The sequence below is a fragment of the Lissotriton helveticus genome, chromosome 2_2, assembly GCF_964261635.1.
Source record: "Lissotriton helveticus chromosome 2_2, aLisHel1.1, whole genome shotgun sequence".
NCBI classification, from domain to species: domain Eukaryota; kingdom Metazoa; phylum Chordata; class Amphibia; order Caudata; family Salamandridae; genus Lissotriton; species Lissotriton helveticus.
Window position 1 is genome coordinate 516,711,651 of NC_136060.1, and position 14,952 is coordinate 516,726,602.

Below are 14,952 nucleotides of genomic sequence, written 5' to 3' on the forward strand. Positions count from 1 at the left end.
AAAGGAGGTCATAAACAGTTTTAATGCCGTTTTAAAAAATATACACAAAGAGCTAACTAGGACTTGTAAGCAAAAGTCCGAAACAGACCAAAATAATAGTTGGTTCAATTCGGCTTGTACAAAGGCACACATAAGATTAAAACAGGCCTTGAATAAGGATAATAGGGACAGAGCCGAGGTTGGCAGATTAAGGAAAGAGTATGCTGTAGTGATTAGGTTAAGAAAACAAGAATTAAAAGCGGATTTATGGAACCGCCTCAGCAAAAGTACAGAGTTGAAGGATAGCGCAATGTTTTGGCGCATAATAAGGTCACCGTTTTTAGCAAATAAAAATGAAACACCCTCCATTGACGTCGCTATAAGCGAAGATGAATGGGTGACTTATTTTTCGAAAGTTTTTAGCAAAGACATCTCGGTAGTTACTGACTGCCCAGTCCCTCTAACACAGGTCACATACCCAATACATTTACAATTTTCCCATGAGGAGATCCAACTGGCATTAAAAAACTCAAAAACTGGAAAAGCCCCTGGGCCTGATGGGGTGCCAGCTGATGTTTTTAAACACCTACCAGACCTCTGGTCCCCCATATTGACCAATGTCTTAAATGCCACATTAAAGGTAGGGCTACTAGATTCCTGGAAGTCATCGATATTGGTCCCGATTTATAAGAAAGGGGATCGAAACACCCCGTCCTGTTACAGGCCTATCTCCCTCCTGGACTCGCTTGGGAAGATGGCAGGGCGGATCCTTCCGAATCGACTCCAGGAGTGGGCAACCGACCAAGGAGTAATATCAGATATACAATATGGCTTTCGGGAAGGCCTAGGAACAGTGGACCAAGCACTTAATCTTTCCCTCCTAGCGGGTAAATACATGGAGGCTAAGGGGTCCACACTTTACATGCTCTACGTCGACCTATCAGCGGCGTTTGACTGTGTAACACACTCAGCATTATGGAACATAGTGCTGAAAATGGGTGTTGACCCAGCGATTGTTGATTTTCTCCGTGAAATGTATACAGGAACCACAGGTAGGGTAAGATTCGGGACCAAGGGGGAACTTACTGGAAGCTTTAGGGTGGAAAAGGGGGTCAGACAGGGTTGCGTGCTGGCCCCCTTTTTAGGGCGAGGCCTCCGCCCACGTAAGTGGGAGGAGTTTCGAGATCCTAATGTTAAAGAAGAGAAAAAAAAAGTATCTCCTAGGGCTTTGGCGAGACAAATTCCACACATTCCTTAGTGTGTTCTGTCATCTGGCCAGTGATTCGTCTTCGTTGTGCTGTCGTTTTAATAGGCTTGAAGTGATAGGGTAAATTTAGTTTTCATCCGCCATGTTGGGCATTTTTCGTTCGTGCTCGCGCAAAGAAGTACATTAATTATAATTAGGAGCTGTCAGGGTGCCTCCGTAAGTGAATCCAGATGGCCGGGCGCGTTCACCATTCAGCAGCGCTCAGCGCGCTGCTGCTGCATGCCAGGCCGGGAAAGGGCTTCATTAGCCTCACTCATCCGGCGCTGAGACAGGCCCCCTCCCTCATCTGTATCGGCGAAACAGGACAACTGGGGGGGGGGTTGCCTAAAATATCCTGTTAAACGAGGTTGCTGAACTTGTAATAAACTGCGTTTTGCTGGACCCATAAAGGAAATGCAGTTGTTTACTATTCCATGGGTGAGTGTGTTGAAAAACATGGATGTAGGTTCGTTGTTATAAAAAATCCTGCTTGTGCAAGACTAATGTTTACTTGTTTTTATATGGTGTCTGGTGCCCTGGGGTTTAGATTTGCATCGATATAAATACTATTTGGAATTCCCTACCAATTCGGACTCCGTGATTATCGGCATTGACCAAAATGGAATGGAAGATGGAGGCCGCCTGCTCTAACTCAAACCCAAGGCACCCCAAGTCATCTTACCACCCTTACACTTAATCCTCCTATTATGTTGACATGGGTACCGGAAGCCCACTTGGCTGGGAGCGGCTCGTTAATGGTCTCTGGCATCTCCAAGACTGACCGCGCGGCCGGCCCGAAGCCTCACAGTAGCGCTCCAATGGAAAGCGCCTGCTTCAAAGCGCCCGCTCTTTCTGAAATGTTGGCCCCGTAAACTCGCTTGGTGTCACATGTTTGGGGTAATAATATATGGCTGTAGTTTGTAAAGGCAATGCCTTGTTTACAGCACAGACCATCAAAGCCCCCCCCCCCAAACCCCCTCGGGGGACTCCCCACTCCACTGATGCCAGCAATAAACAGATTGTATGATCGGCTCTCCCCCGTTTTGTGTTTGTGGCTGCAGCGCTTGACAATGCTGATCCCAGACGCTATCGGGGGCACCGCACCACAACAGAGGCGCTTGTTATGGGGGCGGGGGCGTAGGGTCAGCTGTCTGAGACGAATGGGGAATCGAAAGGGGGCGTCTCTGTTCCAGTCATGAGACCGAACCTGAGGGGCTTCACCTTTATTGTCGTAGATCGCGGTCACTGGTACATTCACCCTCTGTGACCTCCGTCGAGAACCAATGGCATCCTTTACAGCCCGACACGTCACTAATAAGAGGCCCCATTCGCATGGATCTTTAACTTGTACACGTTCAACCCTGTTGCCTCGTGAATATACAAAGATTGCAGCAACATTAACCAACTGAGCTATCTTACCCGGATACGAGGGTGTGATCTGCAAATTAAACACGGAGCTTAGAGAATGTACAGTCGCTCACCTAGGTTTGTCCATTGGATTCTTCCCTGAGACCTGCAGGCTACACCCATACCTCAGCAGCAGGAGCATTAACCCTCAGGACTGTTTTACCAGCTAGTGCGCTTCCATTTGTTTTCGGGCATAGCCGCCTGCGTGTGATGGGACTACGGGCAGTGCAGAGTGCAGAATCAGAGTGCAGTTTGAGAGTGCAGAGTGCAGTTTGAGAGTGGAGAGTGCAGTTTGAGAGTGCAGATTGAGAGTGCAGTGTGAGAGTGCAGTTTGAGAGTGTAGTTTGAGAGTGCAGTATGAGAGTTGAGAGTGCAGTTTGAGAGTGCAGTTTGAGAGTGCAGATTGAGAGTGCAGTTTGAGAGTGCAGTTTGAGAGTGCAGTTTGAGAGAGCAGAGTGCAGTTTGAGAGTGGAGAGTGCATTTTGAGAGTGCAGTTTGAGAGTGCAGTTTGAGAATGCAGTTTGAGAGTGCAGATTGAGAGTGCATTTTGAGAGTGCAGTTTGAGAGTGCAGTTTGAGAGTGCAGTATGAGACTTGAGAGTGCAGATTGAGAGTGCAGATTGATAGTGCAGATTGAGAGTGCAGAATGAGAGTGCAGAGTGCAGATTGCAGTTTGAGAGTGCAGTTTGAGAGTGCTGTTTGAGAGTGCAGAGTGCAGTTTGAGAGTGGAGAGTGCAGTTTGAGAGTGCAGTTTGAGAGTGCAGTTTGAGAGTGTAGTTTGAGAGTGCAGTATGAGAGTTGAGAGTGCATTTTGAGAGTGCAGTTTGAGAGTGCAGTATGAGACTTGAGAGTGCAGATTGAGAGTGCAGATTGATAGTGCAGATTGAGAGTGCAGAATGAGAGTGCAGAGTGCAGATTGCAGTTTGAGAGTGCAGTTTGAGAGTGCAGAGTGCAGATTGAGAGTGGAGAGTGCAGTTTGAGAGTGCAGATTGAGAGTGCAGTTTGAGAGTGCATATTGAGAGTGCAGAGTGGCAGTGAGTGCAGACTGAGTGCAGAGTGACAGTGAGTGCAGACTGAGTGCAGAGTGACAGTGAGTGCAGAGTGACAGTGAGTGCAGAGTGACAGTGAGTGCAGAGTGACAGTGAGTGCAGAGTGAGTGCAGAGAGAGTGCAGAGTGAGTGCAGAGTGAGTGCAGAGTGACAGTGAGTGCAGAGTGACAGCGAGTGCAGAGTGACAGCGAGTGCAGAGTGACAGTGAGTGCAGAGTGACAGTGAGTGCAGAGTGACAGTGAGTGCAGAGTGACAGCAGAGTGACAGTGAGTGCAGAGTGACAGTGAGTGCAGAGTGACAGTGAGTGCAGAGTGACAGTGAGTGCAGAGTGACTGTAGAGTGAGTGCAGAGTGAGTGCAGAGTGACAGTGAGTGACAGTGAGTGCAGAGTGACAGTGAGTGCAGAGTGACAGTGAGTGCAGAGTGACAGTGAGTGCAGAGTGACTGTAGAGTGAGTGCAGAGTGAGTGCAGAGTGACAGTGAGTGACAGTGAGTGCAGAGTGACAGTGAGTGCAGAGTGACAGTGAGTGCAGAGTGACAGCAGAGTGACAGTGAGTGCAGAGTGACAGTGAGTGCAGAGTGACAGCAGAGTAACAGTGAGTGCAGAGTGACAGTGAGTGCAGAGTGACAGTGAGTGCAGAGTGACAGTGAGTGCAGAGTGACTGTAGAGTGCAGAGTGACTGTAGAGTGCAGAGTGACAGTGAGGGCAGAGTGACTGTAGAGTGAGTGCAGAGTGAGTGCAGAGTGACAGTGAGTGCAGAGTGAGTGCAGAGTGACAGTGAGTGCAGAGTGACAGTGAGTGCATAGTGACAGTGAGTGCAGAGTGACTGTAGAGTGCAGAGTGACTGTAGAGTGCAGAGTGACTGTAGAGTGCAGAGTGACAGTGAGTGCAGAGTGACAGTGAGTGCAGAGTGAGTGCAGAGTGACAGTGAGTGCAGAGTGACAGTGAGTGCAGAGTGACAGTGAGTGCAGAGTGACAATGAGTGCAGAGTGACAGTGATTGCAGAGTGACAGCAGAGTGACAGTGAGTGCAGAGTGACAGTGAGGGCAGAGTGAGTGCAGAGTGAGTGCAGAGTGACAGTGAGTGCAGAGTGAGTGCAGAGTGACAGTGAGTGCAGAGTGACAGTGAGTGCAGAGTGACAGTGAGTGCAGAGTGACAGTGAGTGCAGAGTGACAGTGAGTGCAGAGTGACAGTGATTGCAGAGTGACAGCAGAGTGACAGTGAGTGCAGAGTGACAGTGAGTGCAGAGTGACAGTGAGTGCAGAGTGACAATGAGTGACAGTGAGTGCAGAGTGACAGTGAGTGCAGAGTGACAGTGAGTGCAGAGTGACAGTGAGTGCAGAGTGACAGTGAGTGCAGAGTGACAGTGAGTGCAGAGTGACTGCAGAGACAGTGTGTCAGGGTGCACATTGTGTGAGTGTGCAGAATGAGTGTGCAGGGTAAACAGTGTGTGACTATGCAGGGTGACATTGGGAGTGTGCGGGTGAGCAGTGTGTGAATGTGTAGGGGCAGTGTGTGAGTGTGCAGAAAACACCACACACACATACACCACACACACATAACGCACACACAAACCACACACCTCAGTCTCTCAACACCACACACTTGTCACCACTCAACACAACACACTCACCACCACACTCACTCCCCAGGCTCACCCCCACAGACTCACCACCACACACTCACCAGCACACAGAAAACAACACACACAACAACACACCCCCAGCCGTCAATGAATGCTTTCACCATGCACAAACACCAACAACCATCATCCATCTGTGCACGCTTTTACCAAGCACACACCCACCAGCCGTCAGTGCACCCTTCCACCAGGCACACACACCTCCAGCCGGCAGTGCACTTTTCCACCAAGCAATCGCAGTATGGTACACTTTACTTTTAAACATATTCATATAAAGCACAGCATGCCACCATTGGTAAAATTACAATTCAACCAAGATACTTCCACTACACACCACATGCACACACTCCATAACACATGGCAAAAAGACATTGGCATTTACAATGCCATTAGCTCAAACTCAAATAAATCCGAGCCCAATTGCATTTCTAATGCTTGTTATTTACTGTCTACACTAACGGACTGGAGGCAGTTATGCTTCATGGCAGTAAAGATTTACCTATAATAGCTCGTCGCCAGATACCCGCATTGCTATATGCCGATGATGCCGTTATTTTAGCAAGAACCCCAAACGAGCTCCAATGTGCATTAGACAGATATTGTGCGTTTATGGCCACTTTGAATCTGAAATTAAACGTTAAGAAAACTTACTCCATGCAGGACGGCAAGGGGCCTGGGAAACATAGAAGGTTGTTTGTAAAAGGTGAACCACTAGATAGAACAACAACCTACCCATACTTGGGGGTAGTAATAGATGGGAAATTTAAGTGGAACCCAGCTGTCAATGCCAGGAAATTGACTTTCCTTAGGGAAACTGTTTCATTAAAAGCATTTTCACAAAGGTTGGGCCAACGTCCAATACAAGAAATGTTAAAAATATATAACGCAAAATGCATATCTACGGCAATATACGGGGCGGGAATATGGGGTTTTGTAAATGTGGATGCTATTCAAAAGATTGAGAACTCCTTTTTAAGATACTTACTTGCGGTCCCAAGGAGTAGCTCCACATATGCATGTCACACAGAATTGGGACTAGACTACATAACAGACATCATAAAACTACAGCCAGTAATGCTGTGGCGTAGAATATGGGTTACAGATCAATGCCACCTAACGAGATCCATCATTGAAGACATTTTGAGCCTTGACCAATGTAAAAAAATCAAATGGCTAGCCTTTGTCAAAGCAACATTAGAGGACTTGGGCTACAAAAAATACTTTGACTACCCGTCAAGGATAAATGAAATTTCTAAGACGGATCTAAAAAAGGAATGTCTTGCACATCTGAGACAGCTACGCTTAGTAACAGAGGGGCATATTACCAACAACTAGCGATAATTTTTGTCTCTAACTTGTTTAGAGACAAAAATTATCGCCGCACATCGGCGATTTTTATCGCAGATAAACCTTGCTATTAGCAAGGTTTATCGCAAATGCGATAAAAAACGCCCGCAATGCATGAATATCGCTGAAAAGTCAGCGATATTCATGCATTATCGTGCAAATGCTCTTAGCCATGTTATCCACCTCCCATTGGATAACATGGCTAAGAACTGCTCAGGGCAGGTGTTAGCTTTTGGAGATATTCGCGCTTAGCGCAAATATCTCCAAAAGTTGGTAATAGGAGATAGCGATGTTAGCGACTGTTTCCAGTCGCTAACATCTTGGCACGCCCACTTTGCATATCATTAGTGATAAATATCACTGACATGCAAAGTGGGGCCCATGATGGTCGCTATCTCCTATTAGCTGTCGCTAACTGGTGTTAGCGACAGCTTGGTAATAGGGAGATAATTTTATCTCCGCTTTCTTGGCTTTTAAAGCCAAAAAAGCGGAGATAAAACCCCTTGATAATATACCCCAGAGATTCACAAACAATCTGTACAACAAGCTATACTAGTGCAGACTGTCTTTGCATCGGAACCTTATTTGTCTTTTAATTTAACCCAATTTGAAAAAATGCTGCTAACTCGTTTAAGGTTTGATATGTTTCATTTGCTAGTTTCTTTTCCAATCCAAAATGATTGGGTGTCAACACGGGCATGCTGTCCGTGTGATTTGGTATCTACACAATCAACAATACATACTATTTTATTCTGTAAATTCTTTGTAGAACCCCGTAGTCGCTGGATACTCCCCATCTTAAAATTCTGGGGGCTACGCCAATGCCGTCCTGCATTCTTGGCACTCCAATACTTAGAAAATGAAAAATATGCCAAAGCGATTGTACGTTTTCTTAAATTTTGTATCCAACATCGTCGCAACCTTTGAATTTTCCTGTCCAGGAGCAAGAAAAAGAAGGTGTACAAATTTTTAGGTTCTCGGATGTATGATATATTAGACGTCATATCTTGTTGTTTCTTAACTGAGATGTTTTTCTTAAATTAATTCTTCTTTTAAACTGTTTTTATCATTTTAAAACTGTGATTTTATTATACGATTAACTTTGTAAATCGTATTTTATGAACTTTTATGGTGTTCCTAACAAATGAACTACCGAATAAAGTATTTTTGAATTGAATTGAATTGACTCTGAACATCCTTCAAGCTGATGAAGGAGCATCTAATATATCGTTCTGATGAAGACACCATCAAATGTAAGGGCCGAAACGTTGACGAATCACATCTTCTGGGATGGCACATTATGGATTGATTATCCAACTGGTAGAACAAAGCATTGGTCATTCTTCCTAAAAGAACTCTAATAAAGGTTAGGCAGCCATTTGTACCTTACAAGTACTTGATTGTTTTGATCACCTTTGTCTAAATTTGTTTCCAGCTCTTCAGACCCGCGACGTCACATCTCAGTGTTACTCTTCAGAGCACTTGTAACTATATGGTTATGAAGTCTATATTTGTAGCAACTGTATGCCAGAAGCAGTTAATGAGTTCCATAATACCAGGGCCGCAGCGTACTGTGGATCTTTATATTGTGCCGTTGAAAACGAATATGTCATACGTGAAGCAGCTACAATCATGTTCTGCTTCATATATATGGCCCCAGGGCACCATTCTGAGCCTACTATAGGGTCAATGTGTTGGCTTTGTCAGATGCTTCTTCAGTGTTGCAAGAGCTACTTTCAAGGTAGATGAGAACAACTGCTCAGAAAATGGCCAGGATTATACCTAACGTTAAGTGTCTTTATTAGTTCATAATGTGAAGTGTTGCCATTAAATTCTGTGATTCAGTTGTACATACATATTATAAAGCTAGCCAAATTGTGGAGCCTTGCTAAAGGTTAAGGGCCAGACGTACTAACATTAAAAAGACCTATTTCCTAATTATGATTCTCTCCAAATCGCAATTAGGAAATCGATATTCCTAATTTATGAAACTCCTTTGAGTTACATTAGCAACTCGTAGTGAGTTGCAATAAGACCAACCTCATGCATATTAAGGAGGTATGCTGCAATTTGCGACCCATTAGGAATCCCAGGGGTGGTGGACTGTTGAGGTCAGCAGCCCCCCATGTCTGTGATTACTTTTTAATAAAGCAATCAATTTTTTTTTTTAATTCAGCCCGTTTTTCTTACAGGAAAACAGAAGGCATTCAAAAAGAATTTTTTTTACTTTGCAGTTCTATTTTTTAAGAGTAGGCAGTGGTCCCTGGGACCATTGCCTGCTCATAAAAAATATTTGATTTAAATTCGCAAAGAGGAAGAGGTCCCCTGGGGACCCTTTCCTATTTGCGAATGGGTTACCCCTCCTCCAAGGAGTTGGTAAAATATGAATGCTTTGCTACCGTAATTCGGTTGCAAAATATTTATACAAACCGTTCTATTTGGACCCTAGACACACCCCTTCCAGATGTCGAATCGCAAACACGAATTTCGATTCGGTAATGTGTTACATATGGAAAAGCATTTTTGCAGTCTATAGCGGCCCGACCTTCCATATCCGACCAAAAAAATGCTTGGTGCATGTGGCTCTTAGTTCTTAGTTTTCTAATATCAGGAGGTCCGAATTGAACACATCAGCAGAGCACTCGTGGGTGCCAGTAATGGAACAGCAGTAATGGAGAGAAGATTTTGATTTACCTGTTTCACAAGGTTGCAGGTGATGATTGAGCTGAACTGAGATAGCTGCAGGCGTCTCACTACTGAATTGCAGGGGATACTGTGGTCAAGAAGGGTGTGTAGAATTGTGGGTTGGGTTTATGTGCACTAATTGAGCTGTGGTTTGCTCTATTGGAACACAGATGCTGCTGGTGAGGAACAGTACTTCCTGCACACCTGTAGCCTCATTATAGTGTTGTAATAGGCTGCTGAAGGCTCATGGTGCGTGGGTAGAAGTGTTGTGTTTGTGTTCCTGGGACTGCATTGGATGTGATAGAGCTTTTTAGCTCCCATGTATGAACTATGAATGTGGTGCATTGTGAAGGGTGCAACTGGACAGAACAGGGTGAGCTGCAGGATGGTCACCTCTGCTTTGCTGCTGGTACCAGGCCTCAGATATGAAATGGGCATAACAAATGAAAGTGATGGATGGAAGCTTTAATTAATTTCAGCCACTGACAATGGTTCGGAGGCGCATCCCAATCCACTTTTTACCGCCCACCATGCCACCTCAGCCATCTGCAAATTAGCCTTGACCTTGGTACCTGTCTGAAGAGCCCATAATAATTAAGGGGTACATTGACACAATTGTCACCAAACCTGATGCAGTACATGTACAACACAAGTTTAGAACAGTAACAATTGTTGTCAAGGGGCAGGTTAAAAATATACTTTGTGATGTGATTCAGGAGAGAATTATAGAATAGATTAAAACCTCAAATTGTATTTCACCAATGGTGATCTCAAAGAAGTCACAGGGACATCTTAGATTTTGTGTTGATCTTTGCATTGTAAATCAGAATAAATTAGTTGATAACTAACCTTTACCTAATATCAATGAGTTGGTATTGATATTGATCAGCAAGCCTACCCTGCTTGCCAGCTCGCCTTCAGGAACATCAATACTGCATTAAAGATAGTCCTGGGTGGCAGAATATCCAAGCGGAAGGTTTATCACGTTCCCTGTCACACTGGCAACTTCTAGATAAAGATGCGGTGACCCTTCCAGCACATAAAGAATAAATTTTTTTAAATTTCATTTTGCAACTTCTATGTGTGCTGTATTTAGCAGCAAACAAAAGTTTCAAAATGCCATTTCGAAATTGACTGAAGGAACACCTTCCTGCACTCAACAATCTTCCCCTATAATGCAGGCACCCTTGCACTATAGTGCAAGGCTGTCTGTGTTGGCGCTGGGAGGCTAAAATTAGCACCAGTGCAGGGAGAAATGCAGAGCTACACCGTATCCTTGGAAATATGATGTGGTCCTTCATTTTGGAAGTGGCAGAGCACAGCGTTAAGCCAAGGAGGCTAACGCTGCGCTCTGACACTTCCTCGTAAATATACCCCGAAATTGTTTAACTTGACACATGAGGGCCATTCAGGTCAGACTCTAATGTTAAAGGGGCTTAAAGAAAACTTTTGAATGGGTGTGTTGATTGCTGCGATGGAGAGAGAGATTAAGAGCTGGGAAACAAGTTGTGACAGTGGAAATGCATGAGCCTGATAAAGCTTGATATAGTGTGTGAATGGATTTTATTGGGCCTTTGGGTTGTGAGGAATTAATGTTCACATTACTCATCATGGATGTAATGGATGTACAATGGTTGAATGATATGTTTCTCTTGGCGAGTACCACCAAAGTAACTTTTAAGGTGTCGGAGGATATCTTTAAGGAAGAGGGCTATCCCTGTATCCTTCTTATCGACAATCCCATTCCGTTTGGGGTCAGAGGAAATCAGAAAGTATTCAGAGTTTGTGGCAACTAGCAAATGAAATGGCAGAAAGGCCGAACAATATGGCAAAGGGAACCATTCAAATGGCACTCGACAGCCGAGGGGATGTTACATTGTTGGGGACGTTAAGTGATTTGTCAGTGGCATATTGCTCTACAAAGAGTAGTGACTCCACCGCTGGTCCGTTTGTTGTGATATAGGGAAGGACGATCAGTAGAAAAACGATTACTTCATGGATGAACATCTTAATTGGTGAAGAGGTAACGGCTTTCTCTTGCAAAGCGAGGAGATAGTTGGCAACATCAAGGTGGGACATTGGGTCAAAGTGAAGGCAGGACACATCAGAAGAGGGTTGAAAATATTTTGTGGACCATATGGAGTGAAGGAGGTGCATGAACTGTATGTGGTTTGGAGAATGGTGAGCCTTGAATGTGTAGGAGAGTTGTGTTGGACAGTAAAGTTGGGAAAAAGTGTGTGGATCACGTGTAGAATTGTAGTGGTTACATGATACTGCGTGACAATGAGGTTCTAAGGAAATGTACTAAGTGCGAGAACACTGACTTGAGGTTACAAGGTAGTAATGCTGCTGGTGGAGATGGCAATGCAAACCGTAGCTTGGATGCTCCGAGGGATAAAACCATATTTGAAGGGTACGAACTGGTGAGAGCTTCTTGGTCTTGTAGACCTCCTGGATATTTGCATGATTATGTAAGACAAGTTTGTATTTTTCTTTATCATGTTTCTTTATTGTTTGCTCAATAGCGGGAAGATGTGCTATGACTTTAAGTCTTGGCTACAGCATAAAAGAATGCTTTGCTGTTAATGTTCTGTTTGCTGTGTTTGGCTTGATGTCGGGATTCCAAGCTAGTCGGTTGCAGGCTGGTTAGCTAGGGAGCACCACACGTGGGTCCTTGCCTCTCAATAAACGTATTGAGATCCTCTTACTGTGGTTTCCTGCATAGAAAAAACCTCTATAACACAACAACCTTCCTGAGCCAGGGTATAATGGGGGTGCCTCTACCTTCATATAATAATAATAATAATCCACATTTGTAAAGCGCACAATCACCCGTAAGGGTCTCTAGGCGCTGGGGGGCGTCGGGAAGATTAAGCAAGCTACTACCAGAGTCACATGGTGCTGGGCTAACCTGCCGCCGGAGCCGGGGATCGAACCGTGGTCCCCAGATTCCAGCGTCAGTCGCCCTGGCCGCGGCGCCACACCTCTTCCTCATAATAAGCTATCTTTCTACACCCTGTAGTACTGGAGCAGTTACACATGTATCTTTACTGCAGAGTTCTCCTCCAGCACCCGGGTATAACGGGGCCACCATACGTGTACCTTTATAACAGAGCACCCAGATTTCCTCAGTCATGTCCCATGCACAAGAATCCATTGACACCGACCCACTGTTTCATGCATGTGTGAACCACAAGCAAGGCTTTGTCATGCACATTCCTCATATGCAGCTTTCCCACATGCCACATTATGCGCTTATATTTCAGACCCAGGTACATACAAGACCACTGAATGCCCTGCCTTCTGTGAGTGAAAGAAGAGTTGCAAGTCTGTGACATCACCGTCAGTATTGCCCAAGGGTGTTGTTATGTTATAAGGGCAAATGTTTCCTAATAGTACAAACTATACAGCAGTTGCTGACCTTGGCGGACAGCCAATGAGGAATCCGTTTCTAGACAAGGTTCTGCCAATCAGTACCAATGATATGATGTAATAATGGATCAACTTTGTAGAGATCAGGGTCGATGACTTGTGTCACCGTGGGGCATCCCTATAGAGCACATGGAAGTTGGATAAGACGATGCGTGTGATCGACTCCTAGAGGTGAAGTGTGGTCAGCTATCCTGAGAGGTGACTACGTCTGCACATAAATGTAAATGTAAATGTAAATGTCGGAATTTGTAAAGCGCACAGCTACCTCCACCGGAGGTGTCCCGGCGCTGTCCGTATACCGCTTAGGAACCCTTCCTGGCTTTCCTGGGAAATATCCACTCCTGGGCACCCCCCAGGTGCAGCCAGGCATCCTAGCGCTTTTGGGGCCGATGTGGAGACTAAGCAAGCTATTGATCAGAGTTGCAGCGTGGGACCCATGATCAGAACAGACCCTGAGGCGAACCCTGGTCCCTGGCCAGAGCTCTGCATCAAGGTCTGCCTGCTCTAACCATTGAGCCACACTTCTCCACTTACACGTACAAGCCCATCTGTGCCAGCGGCCTGTCCCAATTCCTGATGTATTTATGGGCAAGCACATCACACACACTGCTACTCACAGGTCGTTGTTCATACATCATGTATTCATGTTTGTTTTTGTCCCTGTAGCTAATTTGACTTCCAGGCTAAGCTTTAATTGCCTTTGAAGAGATGGGTGTTTTGTGATGTTGGACTGGTGATAGATGGGTAGTGCAGCGTCTGGATGTGGTAAACCCTGCTCTGCGCACACGAGTTGGCGTACTCTGGCGAATGAAGTATATTTCAGAGAGACAAAGTGAGCCACAGAGATCCTCATGACCTACTCTGAGCAACAGTTATAGAGTTCATAGGGAGGAGAAGGGCGCCTGAGGGACTGGTGGGCTCTGAAAAGCCACGCTATTGTGATTGGTGAGAAGCTGTTGTCTTTCTTACGCCAGAGTTGAGTTATTCTGCATGGATAAGAGTCTTTATGAACCTGATCCTGAATTCTAGTAATGGATACAATACCTTCATGCAGGCAGACTTAGATCTGACCGATCTTAGCTTGATGTCTCGGCCATGCTATGCCAGTGCTGACATCATGGTGCACATGCTGATAGCCACCCACACAACCGCTGAATGGATCTAGTCTGAATTCATTGAGAGGGAAGTGCGTGCACAGTTCTGGGCCCCACCGCCAGCCTCACAGCCACAAGCCTCACATAGTCCCCCCACGAACCATGGTGCGCCCCCCATTTACCTATGGCATTCGTGCCACACCCAGGAGTGGCGGCCGGCCTTGGGGCGGAAGTCGGCCCGCCCATTGTTGTGGATCTGGGAAGAGAAGCGCAGCAGCCGTCGGTGGCCGTAGGGCCAGTTGGCGTGGCGGGCCGTGCTGGACAGGCAGTTCTCTTCGGCGGCGCAGTAGAGCATGTGCAAGGGGCGGTCTTCGATGTAGGCCGTCTCCTGGACCAGGTTGGCGTGGAGGAGGAGGTCAGAAGCGGCTGTAGGAGATGAGAGACAGAGAGAAGAGGGTGAAGACGGGGTCTGGCCAGTTGGCCCATCTCAACACAACTATACCTGCATATAGAAGCCCTGTGGTGATCACCCCCAATCATACCAGCATTAGTGGGGCTACAAGGGTGCTTTATTGCTGGAAAGGGCATCTTTTGGGAGCGATAAAGGTGCAGAGGCAACTATGTAGAATATTCTACTAAGTCCACCCTAAACTAGCAAATGGCCAACCTCTGTCAAGCATTGAGACAGAGATTAACTTTTTCTAAATGAATTTGTCTAAACTGCTTCTCTTGTCTTCTTGCTGATGTTTCAAAATGTATGAGACAAGTCAGAGCACAGAGTGTACCCTGGTGTCTCTCAGTGTCCACTGCTTGCACATTTTCAATTTCTGTGTGTTTCTGGCTACCCCTGGGCAGGGAGGGGAGGCAGAGGAGGGATGGTCTTGCAATACGCTCTTGGGAGGTATCAGGTAGCGCACTGAAGCGCACCTTGCAGCAGCCTGTGGATTAGTGGCTACTTCTCTCGCTTCCTCACTGTGGGACCAGCACTTCGCCATAAGTCCATGTTGTTCGTGTTTCATGGGATGTGCTGAGGGCACCTTTCACTGCTTGGACTTCAGACTTCAGTCACATC

At 45.9% G+C, this 14,952-nt stretch overlaps 1 protein-coding gene across 4 annotated transcripts in view; it reads right to left on the bottom strand.

Moving 5' to 3' along the window:
• LOXL3 (lysyl oxidase like 3) overlaps positions 1-14,952 on the bottom strand; it is a 377,140-nt gene that overhangs the window by 65,627 nt on the left and 296,561 nt on the right. For all 4 annotated transcript variants that reach the window (XM_078678827.1, XM_078678825.1, XM_078678824.1 and 1 more), the window contains one exon: positions 14,063-14,306. In XM_078678827.1, coding sequence (XP_078534953.1) covers positions 14,063-14,306 — 244 coding nt within the window. The remainder of the gene's footprint in view (positions 1-14,062; positions 14,307-14,952) is intronic.